The sequence below is a fragment of the Labrus bergylta genome, chromosome 14, assembly GCF_963930695.1.
Source record: "Labrus bergylta chromosome 14, fLabBer1.1, whole genome shotgun sequence".
In the NCBI taxonomy this organism is placed as follows: Eukaryota; Metazoa; Chordata; class Actinopteri; order Labriformes; family Labridae; genus Labrus; species Labrus bergylta.
Window position 1 is genome coordinate 17564301 of NC_089208.1, and position 14770 is coordinate 17579070.

The following is a 14770-nucleotide window of genomic DNA, read 5'->3' on the forward strand; positions in this document are numbered from 1 at the left end:
GCCAGCTTTGCCCCTGAGAGTCATTCAATATTCAACAGTCAGTCGTAGTAATCAGCCAGCGTAATGGCTCGTTTGATGTGCCATCACAGCACCATATAATAGACTGTGGTGGGACTGTAGGAGATCATTTTCAGTTAAATAATAGTAATCATAGTTTATGCAGAACCATTTAGAATACAGTGGAGAGAAGCGGTGTTTAAAGGCCACACTTAATGAGGTCAAAACCAGCAGTACGAACACAAGAAATACGCAGGTCGCATTGGAAAATGTGATCTCATGCATATGTAGACAACCAAAGGCATAACACTAGATACAAATACATGTTTAGTATATGGATGTATTGTCTGTTATCAATGAGATAATTGAGCTTTAGTCACTTTTATTTGATTTTAAAGGTGCACTATGTAGTTTTGGTAGAGAAATGTGAAAGTCCTCAGAGGAAAATTTGGTCCATGGAACGCTGTCTGAAGATAGGATAGGATAGGATAGGATAGGATAGGATAATACTTTATTGATCCCCAGAGGGGAAATTCGGGCGTTGCAGCAGCACAGACAAGAAAGCTCAAAATACACATTAAACAGAATAGATAAGATAAATAAAAATAGAAACAGGGGGTATACAGATAAAATGCTACGTAAGAAGTTATGGTGGGGGGGCTCGTGACAGTAAAACTTTAACTCTCCTGGTAGCTTTTAAGCCCTAAACACTTTTCCAGAGACCTGTTTTTTCCTTTGAATAAAGTTTGTGTATTCAATTCAGAAGCTATAGTATATAATTGTTTCACTACTCTAACTTTCAAAATGTCAATACCAAATCTACATAGTGCACCTTTAAGGTTAAAAAGGTTTAGCAAGTTGGGGTACTGGTGGCACAGCGGTTATGTATAGAGGCTATGGTCCTCCAAGCGGGCGGCCCAGGTTCGAATCCCACACGTGGCTCCTTTCCTGCGTGTCATTCACTACTCTTTCTCCCTGATTTACAACTCTATCCACTGTCCTATCTCTCCAAAAATGAATATTTAAAAAAAAAAAGCCTTAGCAAGTTACCTGGTAAGCACTTTCTCTCTTATAGAAAATAAACTGAGTACTATTATTGGTTCAAAAAGGAAGAAAGTATGGATAGCTATCTTTTTAGCACAAGAAAACATGAGGGTACTGAGTGTTTGTTTATAACAAGTCAAGTCAACTGCCCTACTTTTCATTCAAATAGAATAACAGAGATGCTAACAATTACTAAAAAAAAAAAGTAATGCCAGTAATGGTTGTTCAAGGGGACAGGTGAATACATGTTTTTGGACGAGCAACCTCGTGAGAGGAGAGGTTGTCATGACAACGAGGACAGAGGTTTGCATCATGCTTTTTTTAATTATTTTTTTTACAGTAAACACTGATATCACAAAATCTTTCCCGTCTGATTTGAATTCTTTAAGGTAAGGTAGCTCTGTCATTCTCAGATTTACTGTGAATACGGTCACAGATTTACATTTTAATGCTGAGTTTACAGCTTCTCTGTTGAATGCAAGTGGGCATAATGTCAGTTGTTGCAGTTAGCTAATTTGACGGCGACATTATATAACACTCAATTGTTTTACGAACAGATAAACACCATTTTTGAGGGAAAGACAGATGACCTATTTGGGGTGTTAGAAGCTCTCACAGTTTCTGAGCAGTGTGGCTGGTGAGAAAGGACTGGACTCAGAGGCACTATTTGTTTAGCCAACCTCTTATGAGAGCTGGTTTTGGCAGGTCGAGGTGCCTGCTCATATAAGCCCCTTTTTGGTGTGAAAAACGGCCCTGGCACTGACCCCCACTCTCCTCAAGCTCCTACCTCCCCGACAATTCCATAGTGATGCCAAGCTGAGTGCCAGCTTCCCTCCAGGATCTGAATGAGCTGCAATGCTAAACTGGTCAGGGCAGGATTAGAAATGTGGGGTCAGGAACAAAAGGTTATGCATACGTTTGCGAGTACTTATAGTCAAGTGAAAAACAGTGGTGTCTGGTTGACAGTCACACTGGAGGACCCATAACTACTTCACAATTCAAGGCGATTAGCCATCAGTGATAAAGTCCAGTAGGAGATATTCTTTCATTTCAGGCTTTTGCTGAAAGTGTTTCAAGGTTAAACATGACACTCAATGCTTTGAAGCAAGAAATGAATGAAACATATTTCTAGACATAACACAAGCAGAATATTATATTTCAATACTGTGCAGTCTGGAGTGTGTTTTGTTTATCCTCACTCTGAGTACAACTGTATATTTCTATACTGTAGACCCATACATCACTTACACACTTAGACAAGTGCTACTTGTCAAATGTTTGTAAATCCCCAGGAACGTTGGTTGTGAGAAAGAGGTTGTCACTTCCCGAGCAAACGGCTTGACAACAGGTGGTTTGACTCACCCGCTGGGTTTCTTTTTCTGATTGTTTTTTTGTGAATGGAACTTGAGTGGTGCACTTTGGGAACAATTATTGTCCTAATGCTGCCAAAACCAACATTTCCAACAAGGTGCCAAGATGACAACGAGGTCAGGGCTCAAAATTGCCTCAGACAGCAGAGAGGTGAAGGCACTGCCAAGCCTGCTTACCCCGAGGCGTCCGCCATAATGTGGATTTCCTGTTTATGAGTGGGCTTCTGTTTACCACCTAGGGTGGTAAAGGCCTCTTGTGCGTGCTCAACGATGTGATTACTCGTCCCTATTGTGGGAACTTTCCAAATGGATTTCCGACTCAACGAAGGGGGTTGGGGATCTGACATTGGAAGGGGGGGACACACGGGGAAAATTGAAGGTTACAAGTGTTTATGCAGAGGAAGCATGTTTCCTCATAAAACTAATTAGCCATCTTTTGTCCGTGTGCATGGTGGCGTGCGATGCTGCTGCTCGAGAGCGCTCAAGTGTGCTCTAGCAGCTCGTTTATTTTGCCATCGAGACAGCATGTTTATTTATACATCAATTAAAAGCCCCACTCGAGCAAATAATGGCAGGGAAATGCTCAAGCATCTATCACTTTTATGGAACCCACATGAAATAGAGAATTTGTATTTTATGTGCCATTTCAACAAGATTATTTTCTTCCACACATTTTCATTTTTGCATCTCTCTATGTGTGACTGTCCTGCTTCTTGATGTCACCTGTAATTTTTGTCCAAGTCAAACTTGGCAATGTCACCCATGTTTTAAATCGCCTGTCCAATTCTTTTTCATCTGGTTACGGATAGATATTAATTAACTGGCCACTTTCTGGCCTGTGCCTCACACCTTTGCTCTCTTTTTCACTTTAATGTTCGTCATGAGACCCCTTTGTTGGCATCGTTTGCATCATCCTCTCATCTTGCTGTGATGTTCTGCACACGAGCAGGAAGTATGAGCACAGATATATTAAGCTCCTGCTGCACATGTGTCTATAAATGCCCTAGGGATGTGTGTTTTTTTTTTTGTATCTGTGAGTACGTTTCTACGGAGTCTTTCTACGCTGTCTACCCTTAAGCTTCAGATGTGTGGTGTATCGAGCATCCTCACACCGGCAGGTTATAAAGATGTTGGTAGGACGTATAGTCCCCAGCGAGCTCTATAATTGGGAACCTCAGAGGAGCAAGGAAAATTCGATGTGGGATGAATTAATTCTTCCTCCTTTTATTCCATGCCCTGTTCAGGGGTTCGCTCTCTAATCTGGTGTAGTGCGTCTGCTAAGTGCACTGGATCAATTCTCTTCACCGAGAGGGGAAAAGGCAGAACGAAAGTGAAAAATGAGACGCCGTAAGTCCATTTGAAGAGAGGGATCTGTGAAGAAGGTAGGACAACAAGGTGTTTGTTTGTTTGTACACTTGTTGAGGACAAAGGCCTACATCTAAAAACTGAATAAATCCTGAGGAGACATGATAGCAACTTAAAGCAAGAAAGCTTACAAGGACTAATGCTTAATCTAAAGGGTCTTACTGCAGGTCTGTCGATGAGCCGACATCGAACGAATGGAGATGTTGCTAATGATTTCTGCAGCTAATGTTCCATTTTATATTGATATTTTCATGGTTCCTTCATTTTTGTCTTCTTGTGAGAGGCTCTGCTACTCCAACATGCATTAGGGTTTGGGTGAAGCTGATCTTTTCAACTGCTTCAGTAAACTTTAGAGCTTGGGTGAGAGATGTTTAATACTTTACATTTAAAGTGGTTAGTTACCTTCAGCTATGTGCTGTTTATTGTTTTTATCAAACCGCACCTTTGTCACTTTATCACTCCAGTTGCCCCTTGTGTAAACACAATTATGACTCAAATTCTTGAGTGACCAATCTTTCAGTAAGTATTGTTCAATTCATATACAGTAAGTTCAGTTTTATTAGACAGTGGTTAAATCTAGAGCAGACACATGCCACTCAAATTGTGTTTTCCTCTTTCACATGAATAAGGTGCCAACAAGGGTTTGACGTTTCCCCAAGAATCCTCTATTTTTATCTGTCTTTTTTAAGCATTTGATAACTCTACCTCTAAGACCATGTCCTTTTCCGCTTGAACCTTGTGAGTCGAGTCTCCAGATTCTGAGAATGACAAAGCATGTATCTCATTTAGTTAAGGGTATTGCACCTTTTTACCTCACATAGATTTCTCTTAACCATTTTTTTTTTAGCCTTTTGCATCCAGAGACACTGCGTATAATCTTGACTAAGGCTGACTATAGGTAGAGAGTTTTTCTGTAGCTCACTGTTACAGTCTCTCTCCACTGCTCTATAGGACATAAATACTCACCTGAAACTGACCTGAAAGCCCCCACCCGAGGATCTAATGAGAATGCAAGCTGGCTCATAAGGTGTCAACAGCTCTGTTATGTAGCTGGGAGTCGGACGAGTACTACGTTTTTACAGAGCTTTCAAAAACATCTCAATTTGCTGTCTTGTCATGGTGCTGGCTCCGTTATTGAGCCAGCGCTGGTTCAGCTATTATGCAATAAATGAGAAATAAAAGTTGCATGATGATCTCATTAAGATAAGTTTGTGCACAGACAGTGATATATAATTATTATTTAACTACTCTGAATAGTTCCTTATTGAGAAGAAAGCCTCCATTGATAAGAGTGCATAATCAGTTTTTCAGTTTTGAGTATATCTAAACAGACCCTGGCCCTTTCATTCAATGGCTCCGACACCTCTTATTCTCTTGACCTTTCTTGTCATCTCACTGCAAACATGCTGCCAGTTTTTTTGACTTACTCATTTTTCTTATTCTCAAAGATCAAAGTGACTGGCATCTTTATCCTTTTCATTGTCTTCCTTTCAGTTTGTAATCTTTTTCTTCTGCTGCCTTCTCATAACTTATTGCTTGTTTTTTTTGTTGTTGTACCATCTGATTAAATAACCTCAATGATGCAGTCTTAGCTTGCTGGTTTCCATGGCTACGATTTCCTGGACTGTGTAGTATGCTGAGAATGAACTGCGTGGGTATTCTTGTGTTACATGAGCGAGCAGCTAGTCTGTGCGTGTGCGCGCGCGCGTGTGTGTGTGTGTGTGTGTCTGTGTGTGTGTGTGTGCTTTTTTGTCTGTGTGAGTCACCGTGTTTTGCAGGCTGTACTATCACAAGTAATTATAGTGCAGCAGCCATTAAGAGACAGAGATTTTTCACTTGATTTTGAAAGCATGGTGTCCTCTGACTAATGCTATCTGAGAGGACATGGGCCGAAATGTGCATTAATCAGTGTCTGTGTGTTCATCTGTGTGTGCGCTTCTCTGGTTGTGTGTGTATCTGAGGCAGCAGAGGGGGCCATTTTTGTGCCTGCTGTATTTTGAAAGTGATAGTAGTTCACAGAGGAGAGTGCTGCGTTACTCACATTACAGTGAGAGCTGAAGAGGAAATGGCATTGTGTGTGTGTGTGTGTGTGTGTGTGTGTGTGTGTGTGTGTGTGTGTGTGTGTGTGTGTGTGTGTGTGTGTGTGTGTGTGTGTGTGTGCGCACAGCTGAAGGACATTTATTTGTTGCAGTGTATGTGCGGTCCCCGGCAGAAGAAATGCTTCCCCAGCTACAATCAGCATCCATCAGAAGCCAGGCTTACCTCTCCTACAGACACGAGGTTAAATGCATCACTAAATCATTCTCTCTCTTTCTCTCTCTCCTCCCACTTGCTTCATCATCTATTACCCCCTCCCCCCCCCCCCCCCCCCATATACAAACACTTCCACTATCCAATTCCTTTCCATTTCCTGCCTCCCAAAACATTCCCCCTCCTGTCTTCGTCCTCCTCCTCCCCCAGCTGGTGGGCGGTGAGTTCGACCTGGAGATGAACTTCATCATCCAGGAGGCGGAGAGCATCGGCTGCATGGTGGAGCTGCTGTCCCACTGCGAGGTGACGTGCCAGGCGGAGATCTGGAGCATGTTCACCGCAATCCTCCGCAAGAGCGTCCGCAACCTTCAGACTAGTACCGAGGTGGGCCTCATCCAGCAGGTGCTGCTCAAGATGAGCACGGTGGACGACATGATTGCAGGTATGTACATAAAGTGTTGAACATTAAGACCTCTTTAAGGACACGTTTGAAATCAACTTCACAGTATCATTCCACTTAAAGTCCCCATGAAATGAAAAATAGATTTTCCCAGTTTTAATCCAACGCTTCTGTATTAAATGTACCGGTAAATGTATCTGCCATTATATGTCAAATAGTTTTCCTAAAAGCATTACCTGATGTTTTTTTTGCATTAAAATTAGCTGCATTTTTACTTACTGTGAAACGATGACTCAGAGGTGTCTTTCATCGACCAATTAAAAAGCTTTGTCCGAGCTAACGATCCAATCAAATTCTCCCAACGGCATGTCCCGCCTTCTATCTTATGATTTGTTCATAAGTTGGAAATACGTCACAACACGGCAGTTAGATACTCTCCAAGTTCTGCTTCATGGGGATTTTAAGATCTGCTATAAGGGGCCCTTGTTTAGCTCAGCTGGCAAAGCATGCACCCCGTGAACGGAGGCTAAAGTCCTCATCACAACTCATTGCAGGTCCCACTCCTGATCCTGACGCTGTTTGGTCCATGTCATCCCTCACTCTGTCTCTCTCGCAGCATTGCCTGTCTTTTTTCAACTGTCCTGTCCAGATCAATAAAAAAAATTAAAAAAAGATTTGCTTTAATGTTAAGTTTTCACTTGCATTGGACTTTTCCACTTTTTTAGAGCAATGCAAATGGAAAAGCCTAAGGTGGAGTTAATACTCAAATAAGGTTTATTATATATTAAGAGGAATTTAGGTGTGCACAAACATGCTTTACCACGTAACACGTTTTATATTTTCACAAATATAAAACAAAATTTCGCAAAACTAATACACTTTTTTTTTTAAACAATTGGTTCAGAATAATGTCCTTTGGCAATACTATCAAACAATTTGATCATAATTAAACTAAAGATTGCACACAAACACTCACACTCACTTAGAGATCTTTTACTTTTTGTACTTTCAGTATTCATTTTTCGATTAATTATTGAAACAAAAAAAGAACTTGAATCTGATTTTTTTCCTGAACTGCAAATGTTCAATAATTGATTGTGAAAAGTATTGAATGAGAACACAGAAATGATCTTTCTAAATCACAGAAGTACTTTGACATCTACTCTTTTGTGTCTTCAATTTATGACGCTAGGACCATTGCACTAGCACTTTGAGATTTTTTTTCAAAAATGTGAAGTGCGTTACAAATTAAACGTATTATTATTATTATTATTATTATTATTATTATTATTATTGTTGTATAGGTTTTTGTTCTTCAATAAGGCTTTTCAGACGTTTCCTCAACAAGCAGCATCCAGTGTTTTTTTGAGCTGTTTGTGATTCTCACAATTGCACAAAGCCCTCCTGCCGTGGGTTGTGGGTGTAGGTGGAAAAAACAATTGTAATATCATAGAAGGACAGAGCTGTGAAAGCCACATGCCGTTCTGAAACAAAGCAGATTTTGAGGCCACATTCACCTGAATTGAAGCTTCAGGTGGAAATAGAATAATTTCTCCTCCTTAATAGAACATTTTAAGATTGTTGAGCTTTGGTGCAAAATGGTGGCGAAAGCATTACTAGATTTCTGGAATTTAATTCCTTGCTAATTTTAATGCTAGCTAGGAAAGAACAGGGCTAAATGCTGACATGACTTTTTGATAATGATATCAAAAGGTTTCTCATTTACTGTCATGATCGCTAGAATATGGCTCAATGCTAACATTATTGTTTGATTCTAGTGTTGTATGCTAAGATATGAAAGGCTACTATTTCTAGCTAACTGGCTAGTGCTTGTTACAATGTGGCTCAATGCTAACACTATCCTTTGATGCACAATTGCCAAAGTTGATCGTTGTCGAAGGAATTAAATTCCTACAGTTGTCAGATTCCTGATATTTATCTTACAACCTGAAACATATCAGTACATCGAGCAATCAATTTTTATTTGTATAGCGTCAACTCATAACAAGTGTTATCTCGAGACACTTTACAAAAGAGCAGGTAAAAAGACCTTACTTATTGTTATGTTACAAAAAGCAGGTAAAAGACCTTACTTATTGTTATGTTACAAAAAGCAGGTAAAAGACCTTACTCATTGTTATGTTACAAAAAGCAGGTAAAAGACCTTACTCATTGTTATGTTACAAAAAGCAGGTAAAAGACCATACTCATTGTTATGTTACAAAGACCCGGCCTATCCAAAATGATGTACATAGTAACATAATTTAAGGATCCCCACTCTCAGTGTGATATCAGAGAAGTTGGCATTTTATCACTATGAGTTAAAGCTAATAGTGTTACATGTTGGACCATTTGAATAAGAAGAACTTCTACATTGTATATTCAGATTACCAATGGATTTTACTGACCCCTGAGTGTTTTTTTTTAATGAAAGTTCTCTTGAGGTAGCCAAAACTACCGACTGGTGCTGCAGTAGCAGTGACCTCATTGTGTTTCTTTGTGTGCTGCTATTTTATGTCAAGGGCTTGATGGCAAAACAAAACCTTCTGCAGCCATCTCTTTACATGATCAGATTGACCTTGACTTCATGTTAATGATGCCTCAGAGTGCATGTCCTCTCCTTCCCTCCCTCACACTGTGTCCTTTTTGTCCTACCTTCTGCTGCAGAATAATGTGCTTTATAATTTCAATGACTTATTACTGCTCACCACAGCAGAGAATATGCTGCTTATATCAATTTAATGCCAATGTTCACACACTCCCATTCTGAACCACAATTCCAACGCTTTCTAAAAACTGTTTGAAATGACCTACATGCATTGATTGTGCTAAAAACAGGACTTAGGGGTTTTGAATCTAGGACATTGTGTATTGCAGTTTTTCTCTCATACCAAGCACCTCGGTGAGCTAGCCTGCTGCTGTATTCCCTGTCGCTGGGCTCTGGCTAATGAAATATTATTGGAAGACTCTATTCATATCTAGCAGGCCCTAATGGGAAAGAAGAGCCTTTGTATGCAGATTGCCTCGCTCTGAGAGGCCTGCGCACTACCTCGCCATATCCACACTGATCTTTTGTGTCTGTGTGAAGTGAAAGTCAATGAGGCAGGAAGGTCATTTTCACTGAACAAATGCCTTTAACACCATGTGCTTTTAAATTTTCTGCTGAAATATGCAAGGGAAATATTTTTGAAGTCTTTCTTTGTCAATTTTGTTACTTGAGGTCGGTAAAGAAGCGGTCCTATGCTTTAATAATACATTAGTTGTGGGGTTATAACAACAAATTACCATAGCTTTTAAAAATGTGAACAGAAAAACGAAATATTTAAGCATTGTTGGTAAATGTTCTTCATCACTGTCTTGCAAAGAATAAGCGAAGACTGATACCACATCAAATATATGTACGCTAAATGTGGAGCTAAAGCCAGCAGATGGTTAATTAACTAGACTTGATACAGCAGAAACAGTCACTGACCTGGTAAATTCATTTTCCTTCAGTTTTATTTTCATTTCTTTAAACACAGTGTTGGTAGGTGGTTTTGTTTTTAGAAAGAAGTCAGCTTGTTTCCTTTCACTTTCAGCTCTCTGGCTAAGCTAATCACTCGTTGCTTTTGCCTCGTGTACCAACATGAGCGAAGTACTAATAAAGCTCACTGTGAGGATACACTTCTCTACATGTCATACCATTTGTTTTTGTTATTTTTTGTGGCCGGAAATGTTGGGAGGACAGAGTGGGTAAAGACATTTAGCAAAGGTCGGCCTCGAACCCACTGGCCTATGCAATGAGGACTTTAGCCTCTGCAAATGGAGGTGTCGACATAACCACGAGGCTATGAAGCAAACCAAAAATAAATATTTTTTTAAAGAAATGTGTAAAGGGGTGAATATATTTTAATATGCATCCGTTTGAATTTTTTGAACAATACCAGCTATACAGTACATAGTTGGGGCGCGAGGCTGACCTGATTGACAGGCAGGCGCAATGTAGCGAGCTTAAAACCCGCCTCAGCCCCAGCTCTTTGTCTGTCGTTAAGTTGTCTGTAAGTTAGGGTGAGACAGCATTTCCAGTACGGTGGCTCCCGCTGATGAGCCTCCAGAGCCCCCTGCAGTAACAGGCGGGTGATGTCACTCAGGCTTCGTCTATCAATTACTATCTATGCTCAACACTTTCTCAGTGTGTTTGGTTTCATATTACATGTCCTATGAGATGGAAAAAACAACACCACAAGAAATTACATTGTGGTCCATGTTTTCAAGGTCCTAAGTAATGCTTTGCACATCAACTTTTCTTTAGATTCAAGGCCGTGTGTGAAGTGTGAACTTGTTTGGATTTTGTCTGCACTGAATCACTGATTACACATCGCACCACACACTGCATTACCTTAGCATATCTTATCAGAGAAGTGGAAGACTTTCCAAATGCTGACTCACAAACACAGTCATGAGAGCTCACACAAACACACTGCTCCGCTGTGCTTACTGTACCTTCCTCCTCTGTGTGTTTCCTCAGACCTCCTTGTGGACATGCTGGGTGTCATGGCCAGTTACAGCATCACAGTCAAGGAGCTGAAGCTACTTTTCAGTATGCTGAGGGGGGACAACGGCATCTGGGTAAGTTGGTGGACAAAAAAGCATGATTTTGTTTTTATGCTGTGTGTGTGTGTGTGTGTGTGTGTGTGTGTGTGTGTGTGTGTGTGTGTGTGTGTGTGTGTGTGTGTGTGTGTGTGTGTGTGTGTGTGTGTGTGTGTGTGTGTGTGTGTGTGTGTGTGTGTGTGTGTGTGTGTGTGTGTGTGTGTGTGTGTGTGTGTGTGTGTGTGTGTGTCTTTGGTTAGCATTAAGACAGCATTGATATTGTGCCTTTAAGTCCTCATGAATATATACTATGATTTTCTGTTGCTCGGCAAAATAATGTTCATACATTAAGTTTGAGACTATGAACTGAGATAAAAAATAGACATATGAATTTAAAATTGACTCTATGATAGATGAAGAAGCCTCAAAGTAAGCTTCCCTCTCAAATCACATTTTTGGTTTTCCCTGGGCTGATTTGGTGTCTCTTTAGTATACCACAGTTCAATTAAAAGCTAAATGTAATGGTTAAACAAAAGACAAAATATTTATTTTTCTATTATGATTTTTCCATTACTCTAATATTATTGCTGTGGAAGCTAAATTTGAGTAGCATCAGATTAATTATGCAGCATTTGTTTAAGTGTCATTAGTCTGGATGTGACTTAATGGGATGGTTGTTCTCATAGCCCAGAATAATAGAGAGGATGGGTGAGTATTTAATTGTGTTTGTTTGTGTGTGTGTGTGTGTGTGTGTGTGTGTGTGTGTGTGTGTGTGTGTGTGTGTGTGTGTGTGTGTGTGTGTGTGTGTGTGTGTGTGTGTGTGTGTGTGTGTGTGTGTGTGTGTGTGTGTGTGTGTGTGTGTGTGTGTGTGTGTGCGTTTGCTTAATGTTAAGATTGATAAGTGAGCGTATTTCAAGACAAGGCCAATTGAATCTATGTTTTATGTTGTTGCTCTTTTATAAGAAGCTTTATTAATGCAACAGGGTTTTCACTAGTTAGCTTTGTTAGAATGAGGGGACCATGAGGAAAAAAACACAGTGACAACCTCATTACCTGTGAAGGTGAATGATTGTGAAGATGATTGCTGTGTTGCTTTTCTCCAGGTGAATCTCTTTCAACAATTCATTTTTATATAATTGTCATAAACTCCGCATTACATCATCTTCTATTAATAACCACCAAGCAGCTCTACTGTTGGAGTAACTGCTTTTCTCAAGTGCTTCTTTTCTTCATCTTCTCACCTTCAAGACTTTTTCTAACAGGCTACTGGGGGTTGGATTCAACTACAGTATCATTTCATCTGTCTAACTCACATTCCCCTGGCAAAGCCAGCCAAGAAATGTCTCCTGTTGAGCCAAATATTATAAGCATTTTTCTGTGGATGTGGTTATTGTCTGTGGGTGTAGGCAAGTGATTGAAAAAAGATTTTAATTGATATCATACCTCCTGTGAAGGGCTCAGTAGATGGGTAGAATATCATTTCAGAAATTGCAAAATGCAAGTCTCCTTCAAAAACACTCTGAGGTTTGTGCAAATTTAAAATACTTTTATTTTAAATCTGTTGCACATCCACATTCTTGAGATGAGTTTAATATATGTGTTTGTCCTTCACTTTAAAATCAACATAATGTGCTCTGTAATGTTTCAGACTCACATAATGTTAATCTGCCTGCTGTATAAATTTGGCCTAAGAATCAAGTAAAATGGGTTTCCAAGAAAAATGAGCAGATAAATCAATCATGCTGCTGCTGACTCATGCTTACTTGTTAGAGCTAAAATGGCAAGTTTCCTTGAAGTACCTGTTGATGAGATTAATTCAGGATTTGGGAGTTACTGAGTGCTTAGTACAAATTCCACTTAGAGATGGACTTGTTCTCCTCATCTTAACTGCTCCCTGTAGTTTCCTGATTAGCTCTTGTTACTTGGTTTTTAACCTGATCTGTGGACATTTAGAATACTTTTGTGAGACTAAACCGTCACTATTCTGCCTCAGTGTAGCGTTAGCAAGGTGCACAGGCTGCAGGATTCCTTGGCAGCTGCTGCTCTCTGCTAGCTCAGTCAATATGCCCTCGTCCCCTCTCGTCAATCTCCCCTCTACTCAGGCTCCAGGACGACTGCCATCAACAACCCCTGGTCAGTGGTCAACAGCTGCACCATCATCCATCCCTGCAGCTCCTAATAACTATCACCACCTCATCCACCTCACCCCTATTTCCCTGTCTTATCTAATTCCTCCTCCCCCCCGGCAGCCCCCTCCAGAGACAGATCGATTAAGGGTTGCCATGGTATTGATGAGGTGTTGACGGGGGAAGGCGGAGGTGATTGAGGAGTTATTGATCCACAAGGTTGTGGTAGAGATGTGATGTCACACCATGTCTTTTTTTTTTTTTTTAAAAGGCCCTCCCCCTGCGTGACTGATTGGGATTCGTCACACAATAATGACAATCACCTTCTTCTCTCCTTCCCTACTTCCTTCCTTCCTTCCTCTCTGTCCTGTAGCCAAGACATGCTATCAAGCTCCTGTCTGTGTTGAACCAGATGCCACAAAGACATGGTCCTGATACCTTCTTCAACTTTCCGGGACGCAGTGCAGCGGTAGGACTTTGCAAATTTCTTTTTTTTTTTTTTACTTAAGAACATTAAAGAAATGATTTTTTCAAAGGTAGTTAATTGATTGATTGATTGATTGAGTTTATTTTCATGTCATGCACACAAAGTGCCCAACCCTCATGGGCTTATAAGACACAAAATTCAGGTGCAGTGGTTTACATTAACTTATCATAACATTACAAAGTTGCAGGCTCCTGTCACAGTTCAGTCTTACACAATGTGTTATGTCTTTTTTCCCAGGCTTGCTTCACTGATTGATCACTGTAAACATTGGCAAGAGCTGATCTGATGTGTGTTTCCTCCCCTCAGGCCATAGCATTGCCACCAATTGCCAAATGGCCGTACCAAAACGGATTCACTATAAACACCTGGTTCAGGCAGGATCCACTAAACAACATCAACGTGGATAAAGACAAACCGTACCTCTATTGGTAAGAAGCACACCCTTCATCTAGTTTAAAACATGTTAAAAAGTCAATTCCTTGATAGGAGATATTTGGACTGCAGTCTACTGAGCACGGGAGATGACATAGAGATTTTTCATGTTACAGACAGACACTGGTAATCTTACATTTAATATGATACATTGTAAGTTGGATCCAGCAAGTTTTAACTCAGGCTCATATAATTTTGCTCTAAATCAGCTGTATTATTTAGTATTAATAAACGCCTTTCATATCGTATCAGTGAATCTCTAACAGAAATGTTAAAGACAGGGTTGGTCATTTAAAAAAAACTTGCATGATTTTGAAAGTAGCGTTCCCTCTATGCTCCCTCAAAAGCCACGCCCCCTCACTTACATGCTCAAGTGCCATTGGTCCAGAAGCAGACCTCAGCTCATGCTTTTAGTAGGGTCGAGAATGAGCTGGGAGAGAGGGAGGAATGATTGGTTCATCAGGTTGGTACCTCGTACCAGAATCTAGACATTGGTCGATGTTTTTACAGGCTTACAACTGCTACAGATTTTCTGCTTTACTTTTTCAGAGCACATGAGTTATTAATTTCTGTCAGGACCTAAAGACAATTTCAACCAAATTCTTAAAAAATGTATCTATAGAAAATGACCAACCCTGCCTTTAACTCTAACTTTTGAATGCTAAAGTTAGCCACCCGTTGTGTCTCTAGATTTTCCGTATTCATTGTGTCTGTGTACTTTCTCAACAAT

General features: G+C 40.3%; 1 protein-coding gene across 13 annotated transcripts in view; it reads left to right on the plus strand.

Annotated features, from left to right (window-relative positions):
* nbeaa (neurobeachin a) overlaps positions 1-14770 on the plus strand; it is a 96564-nt gene that overhangs the window by 22136 nt on the left and 59658 nt on the right. For all 13 annotated transcript variants that reach the window (XM_020650140.3, XM_020650143.3, XM_020650142.3 and 10 more), the window contains exons 2-5: positions 6237-6468; positions 10934-11034; positions 13495-13590; positions 13915-14036. In XM_020650140.3, the coding sequence (XP_020505796.1) occupies positions 6237-6468; positions 10934-11034; positions 13495-13590; positions 13915-14036 (551 nt within the window). The remainder of the gene's footprint in view (positions 1-6236; positions 6469-10933; positions 11035-13494; positions 13591-13914; positions 14037-14770) is intronic.